At 37.4% G+C, this 6,406-nt stretch overlaps 2 protein-coding genes across 4 annotated transcripts; both read left to right on the forward strand.

The window, feature by feature from the left end:
- LOC109854829 (DNA-directed RNA polymerases I and III subunit RPAC1) lies at window positions 1–2,029 on the forward strand. Of its 2 annotated transcripts, none has more exons than XM_020428330.1 (8): window positions 1–66; window positions 136–385; window positions 472–528; window positions 605–789; window positions 863–1,047; window positions 1,134–1,322; window positions 1,465–1,716; window positions 1,790–2,029. In XM_020428330.1, exons 2-8 carry the CDS (start codon window positions 335–337, stop codon window positions 1,915–1,917), a joined length of 1,047 nt encoding a protein of 348 aa, XP_020283919.1. In that variant the 5' UTR covers window positions 1–66; window positions 136–334; the 3' UTR covers window positions 1,918–2,029. The 2 variants fall into 2 exon arrangements, with proteins under 2 accessions (XP_020283919.1, XP_020283918.1); XM_020428329.1 differs by having other exon boundaries at window positions 5–66; window positions 115–385.
- A 526-nt stretch (window positions 2,030–2,555) lies between these two features.
- Window positions 2,556–5,353, forward strand: LOC109854832 (gamma-interferon-inducible lysosomal thiol reductase-like). 2 transcript variants are annotated; one of them, XM_020428339.1, is made up of 4 exons: window positions 2,556–2,644; window positions 3,517–3,702; window positions 3,868–4,188; window positions 4,274–5,353. In XM_020428339.1, exons 1-4 carry the CDS (start codon window positions 2,630–2,632, stop codon window positions 4,361–4,363), a joined length of 612 nt encoding a protein of 203 aa, XP_020283928.1. In that variant the 5' UTR covers window positions 2,556–2,629; the 3' UTR covers window positions 4,364–5,353. The 2 variants fall into 2 exon arrangements, with proteins under 2 accessions (XP_020283928.1, XP_020283927.1); XM_020428338.1 differs by lacking the exon at window positions 2,556–2,644 and adding an exon at window positions 2,653–2,866 and having other exon boundaries at window positions 3,509–3,702.
- The last annotated feature ends 1,053 nt before the right edge of the window (window positions 5,354–6,406 follow it).

The raw sequence follows: 6,406 nt of genomic DNA on the forward strand, positions 1-6,406 counted from the left end.
GTGAGGGGAATTAAACGTCTGCTGCAACAGAGATTCAAGATGGCGAAGATGGCGGTTAATTTCACGGTATGTTAACTTAAGCCGGGAACACACGAAGAAAACTTAAGATTTTAGCAACCAATTACATTTCACTAGCGCTCGTCTACGTGATTGGTTGATTTGCCCTGCGACTGACACGTTTTCACGTGCAATGACCCTTACGTGTTGACGCGTCCTAACACTCCCAACAGCTGATGATTTCTACCCATGCTTGCTGCTCACGTGCCGGTACTGGCTGTATTCGTTGAATATTACAAATTCTCGGTGTTTTGTTGGAGTGTCAAATTTGAACACAATGGAAAAACAAAAACGGGAGTCTCGATTGATTATGGGGCAGCATCAAAATGTTGGTTTGACGAGAGTGTTTACAAAAAACCACTTAGCTAATAATTGATACAAAATAATACACGTGTTTGTTTGTTTTTTTTTTAGATTAACGAATACGACTTGAACACGGACAAGTTAACAGCGCTGGAAAAGTTACTGAAGGTAAGATATATCTCAAAAACAAAACTATTACAGCTTGCCGCTGTCTCTAAATGTTTTTCTTTGTTTTTTACTTTAGAAACTGAAGATAAAGATAATAAACGAAGAAGAACGAGAATTGGAATTCGATTTAATTGGTTGTGACGTCTCGTTGGTTAATGCATTCCGTAGAATACTTCTGAGCGAAGTGCCGACTATGGCTATAGAGAAAGTATACATGATCAACAACTCTAGTCTGATACAAGACGAAGTGCTTTCGCACAGGTGAGAGAGGCCGATTGACGATTGTATCGATTTTGATTTTTGTGAACATTTTTGTGCGTGTATTGTTTTTAAGATTGGGACTTGTACCTCTTCGGGCGGATCCTCGGTTATTCGAATATCCTTCAAAAAAAGCAAAATCCGATGATAAAGTCAGTGACCACGACACTCTCAGATACGAATTAAAGGTATCTTGTACTGTGAATCCTCAAGCTCCGAAGTTTTCTCGTCTTCCGGAAGATATGTACAAAAACAGCAAAGGTATTTGAACAGAGAGAGAGAGATTTTGTATTATATAATAGAAACAACGCGAACGAAATCTCTGTTGAATGCATTATTTCTTACAGTCTACAGCAAAGACATTAAGTGGATTCCAATAGGCCAGCAGGCAGAAATGTTCCCGCAAGGAGCGGAACAGTTTGGTGTGATAGAGAACGATATATTAATATGTAAAATGCGTCCTGGTCATCAGATCCACGCGTTCATGGAGGCAGTTAAGGGTATCGGACGGGATCATGCCAAATTTTCTCCCGTGGGTGCGTTGAGGCTTTCGCAAATCATATTTTCTTTAAACTATAGCTCATCATTTCTGGTATCTGAGAAATGTTTCATAAATTGTTTAAATCGGTCCGAAGTGTGTCAATTGCGTAATGTGAAAATTTTATATACACTTGATAGCTACTGCGTCGTATCGTATGATGCCCGCCATCCGTCTGACCAAGCCCGTGAAAGATGACAACGCGGTTCTTCTGCAGAAGTGTTTTAGTCCCGGTGTGATAGAAGTGGTAGAACAAGAGACGAATTCGGGCCAGAAATATCGCGAGGCGCGCGTGAAGAACGCTCGTTACGATAGTTGTGCGAGAAATGTCTATCAGTACGATCATTTGAAGGATTGCGTGGAACTAAGTCGAATAAAGGATCATTTTATATGTAAGTATTAGTAAAAAGAAACAAATAGTATCATAAATAACATATTTCCTGATATATATATCTTGATTTTTAGTCACTATAGAATCCGTGGGTGCGTTACCACCGAGTGAGCTGTTCTTAGAAGCCGTCAAAGTGCTTAGAAACAAATGCAGATCGTTTCTATCCGAGCTTAACAAGGAGGAAAGATCTAAAAAGACCTAGACTGTAAACAGAAAAAAACTTATTTATAAGTCATAATTATAGTGTAATTATAGTACAATTTTATCTTACATGTCCCTGTGTGTACAGGCAATAAATTTTTCACCGATTTGGATATTTTTCACTGTGATTTATGTTTTTTAGACTGTAGTAAGATGCAATTAAAGACACGTGTCTAAAGTAAAGTCACGTGACCTTACCGTAGTCACATTTTTAAAGACACGTGACTAAAGTAAAGTCAAAAAATTTGTTTTTTAATGAATCAATTTTGCGCACGATTGGTCAAAATGCGTTTCTGACGAGTGGCAATACTGTTGCGGAAAGAAATTCCGATTACGAAGTGAAATTGGACGGAAAAACACTACGCTTTTACGTGTTTTCACGAAAAAAATATATATATTTTAAAAAGTCACGCAAGATTTTTTTAATTAAATTTCTTTCGGTGTTATGTAAGGAGAAAAATGAGAGAAAAATTGAAAACAAAATTTGAAGAATTTTAAATCTCGTGCGATACGAGAGATTGCACGTCTCGATACACAACCGACTGCGTGCGATATTAAAAAAAAATCCAATGGAAAGAGATTAGATTATTTTTCAACATGGTCACAATTCCGTTGAATATAAAAGATAACGCACGGCCGAGGTGAGATGAGAGACTCTTCAGGATCGATTGACCGACGACGTAGCGCGTTTAACGTGCACTCGTCGTGATGCTATGCCGTCGCCGGCGGTAAGTTTGACATTAGGGAAACGTTGCGTCACCTCGCACTAACGAGGTCGTCGTCGCGCGAACAAGTCGCGCGCGTGCCTCACGGGGCAAACAACAGAGCGGGAACAATGGGGTTAGGAAGCTTCCGATGGCGCCTCGTGATCATATTCCTTGTCAGTTTGTTGCTCTGGCAGACCTCGAAGATCTGGTTGGCGTTTTTGGAAGACGGCGCCGCCACGCAAGGTACTCGAGAAGGTTTTTTGCACACGTGAGCCGCTTACGTTTGTCGTTTCAACGTATGCCGCGGAGGCCGAATCGCGTAACACCTCTTTATCATGACGTTTCGCACCATGGTTTCGCACACTGATTTTTATCGCATTTAAACTCACTTGGCGTGAGAATTGCAATTGTTTTTGTTGCGTCTTGGAAGAGACGGAACATTAATTGTGCACACACAAATCGACGTTTTGCGAACAATTTGTTGTGAGAGGAAAAAGGTGTGATTATACAACGAGAAATACATTGGAAGTTAATTGCATGTGTATGAAAATATGTTAGAATAAAAAAATCAATATGGTTAAAAATACAGCGTAAAAAGTGGGTTAGATACGCGCGCGATGAGATTGTACTATTCTCAACACACGCAATTCATCAATGTCGTATGTGAGCGATAAAACGCTGAAGCAATTTTACGTAATTTGCAAGTATCGGAATTATTTAACTCCGAAAGACAATTTAACTAAAATGATTAAGTTTTAATATTTTATAATTTTTATAATTTTTTTTTTTTTTTTTTATATCTACGCGATGTCACGCGCGCTTGTGATAAATTTTTTCTGCAAAAATCTGCAAATATTGTCCGAATCTTGTGTGAACCTTGCGTAGAATTTCAGGCGGACCAAGCGGTAACGTCGGCGAGTCTGAAGGATGATTCAAACGAGCAAAAGGTACAAGTGGCCGTGTATTACGAAGCGTTGTGCCCGGATTCGCGCAGCTTCGTTATACGGGAATTGGGACCGACGTACACCAAACTTAAGGACAACATAGATGTTGTGCTGGTGCCATACGGAAAGGCTCAGGTGAGAAACTCTCGTTCGTTTTCACGTTTCGTATATTTTGTATTTTTTTGCCAGCGCAAATAAACAGAGAAAAAATTCTTTTGTAAAGTACACAATTTATACACATAAACTAGATAAATAGAATAATAATAATTTAGATAATTTTTGTCGCACGTTCAATTTCAGACGACGAAATCGAACAATGAATACAAATTCACGTGCCAACACGGGCCCGTCGAGTGTCAAGCGAACATGATACACGCGTGTTCGATCGACGTCATTCAGGACCCGACGATACGGTTGCAGTTCGTCACTTGTATGATCGAGAGCAACACCGATCCGACGGGGAGATTGAAAATCTGCGCCGAACGGATAACCGTCGATCTGGAGTCCATCACAAAGTGCTCGGAAACAAACAGGGGAAAGGAACTCCTGGCCAAGTACGGAGAGATGACGCACTCGCTCGTGCCGTCGGTGTCTTTCATACCGACGATCACTCTCGATGGGGTAAGCGGCTTTCTTTTTTTTTTTTTTTCGTTTTAACGTCAAATGTCGCAACGAAATATCAAAAACGTACGTATAAATTTTTCAGAACTCCGATCACCAGGCACGAATATTGAAAAACTTGATGAAGGAGGTTTGCGTGCGCTTTAAAGTCACGCCGAAGCAATGTGTGCCGTGAATGAATGTCACACTAACGAATCATATCTGTGTATCATCGAAATTTGTTATTTACGTTGCACGCGTTATAAAAAAGATGATAAATAATATATTTTTAAAAAAATTCTATCTCAGTGTGTTTTCATTGCTAAATGAAAAATCTCCGTATCTCAGAGTCCGATGTCTCGGTGGCTACACCGATGAAATCGAAATGTGCGGTTTCAATTCATATGCGCGCCGAACGATTCGTTTGCCACCGATGCACAATATAATTGCCAGTTATATAACTCGAAAGCCCGCTCGTTATTGCTCGTCGTTGTCGGGGAGATAAAATTGCTTGTATTATAAATAAACATCAGTTTGCTCCTATATGAGTATATAGGAACAATTTATTAACTTAATATATCAACATTTTTTTTTTTTTTTTTATACAAACTGTGCCGCTTTTATTTTAATGTACGACAAGAAGTGAGGAAACGTCTTTGAATTACGGCAGAGGGAACATACTTACATACACTAGAAACAATGTTTCAATTAGACTCTGAAAATTTAATGAGTATTATACCGAAATTGATTGCGGAATACAATCGTACAAAGGAAAAAAAAGTGAAAATAGAAAAACACCTACAGAGCATTCTCGTGTTAATAATAATACACTTTGACAGAATAAAAAGTCTCATTTTTGCAACGCACAACGTTATCTCCTTGCTTTTTAGTTGTTGTTGAAGCAACAAACTTTTTTGTAATTAGCGCGGGCCGAACGAAAACTTAACTTCCTCTCGACCTTAAGTTTAAAAATGTGTATACATATATGTATATATATGTATATACATATTGAAATAAATATAACGCTCGGTGGAGAGGCAATATTATTACGTGCTCGGCGTAATCTGCGCAAACAAGTGTGATGTATATAAACGATTTCGTTTTTTTTCTTTTTTTTTTTTTTAAGAACAACAACGTGTGTATTTCAATAACAAAGATCGAAGGGAATCGCTAAATTAAATATTTAGAAGAGCTAACGCTTCGGTTATTATTCGATAAGAGATTTGGCATTGGCCTCGATATTTTAAACGTTCGCAACGAGAGCTTTCTTGCGCCGGTTTTCCTCTATCTCTTCTATAATCTTCTCAGCGCGCGAAAATTCATCATTTCAATAAATAGGTTGCGACACGGATTTATAAAATTACTATTACGTTAAATACTGGAATAGAGTCTTCGTAACGTAAGAGACTTAATCGCTAGATATTTGGTGTTCGATGAAACGAAGCGGATTTGGAAGCATTTAGATACAGATGCCTGTTGAATATGTACTAACGACCACTTTTACAAAAAAAAAAAAGAAAAAAGGAACTGCGTTCGACGATCCTTTTTTTTTTCGTTTATTTTTATTATAATAAAGAGCGAGTGGAAATATATATGTATATCCCGACACGAAACACCACAGTTCACATAGATCCAATATGCGCTTAAGATTTTTTATTTATTTATTTATTTTTTTTTTTTTATAGTTCTCTGCTTGTTTTCGAATTCGTTCAACGGAGAGCGAAAGTTTCTAATTAACAAGTATATAATAACACCGTGTGTATACTTTCTTGTAACCTATGTCTAAAATTTTTTTTTTTTCGTCAAAAAGTTTCCAAGGATATAAGAGCGAGAGAAAAGTCAAAGATATGTTAAGTGGTTCTCGTTCACACACAGAGACATAATGAAATATTCCCATAGCAAAGTATCTAGATGCTATCAAACGCAAAAAAGAGAGATGAGGCTTGCTGAAACGAGAGGTCCATTGTGGTATAATGAAGGAAACGAATCGAGTAGTTGTGACCTAAAAATAAGGATACATTTATTTTGTCTTTTTATCCTTTTTTTTTAATTTTTTTCGTTTTTTTTTTTTTTTAATGATCAATGCGATCTAGATCACCAGAAATACAAGTACTTTTCTCATTTTTTGTTTCACTTCAATATTAAATAATAAAGGACTGTGGAGGAATTATCTTCTTTCATCATTTTTTTTCTTAATTTCTTCGTAAATTATTTTATATATATATATATATATATATAT

This window comes from Pseudomyrmex gracilis, unplaced genomic scaffold (genome assembly GCF_002006095.1).
Source record: "Pseudomyrmex gracilis isolate BER0280 unplaced genomic scaffold, ASM200609v1 scaffold_74, whole genome shotgun sequence".
Taxonomy (NCBI): Eukaryota; Metazoa; Arthropoda; class Insecta; order Hymenoptera; family Formicidae; genus Pseudomyrmex; species Pseudomyrmex gracilis.

Excerpts from the sequence above, each read along its gene's own strand:
- LOC109854829 (XM_020428330.1), top strand. The coding sequence starts at position 335 with ATGGAAAAACAAAAACGGGAGTCTCGATTGATTATGGGGCAGCATCAA. Across the intron at positions 386-471 it reads TTATGGGGCAGCATCAAAAT|ATTAACGAATACGACTTGAA; the intron begins GTTGGTTTGACG and ends TTTTTTTTTTAG. Across the intron at positions 1,048-1,133 it reads TATGTACAAAAACAGCAAAG|TCTACAGCAAAGACATTAAG; the intron begins GTATTTGAACAG and ends TATTTCTTACAG.
- LOC109854832 (XM_020428338.1), top strand. The coding sequence starts at position 2,752 with ATGGGGTTAGGAAGCTTCCGATGGCGCCTCGTGATCATATTCCTTGTC. Across the intron at positions 2,867-3,508 it reads AGACGGCGCCGCCACGCAAG|AATTTCAGGCGGACCAAGCG; the intron begins GTACTCGAGAAG and ends AACCTTGCGTAG. Across the intron at positions 3,703-3,867 it reads TGCCATACGGAAAGGCTCAG|ACGACGAAATCGAACAATGA; the intron begins GTGAGAAACTCT and ends GTTCAATTTCAG.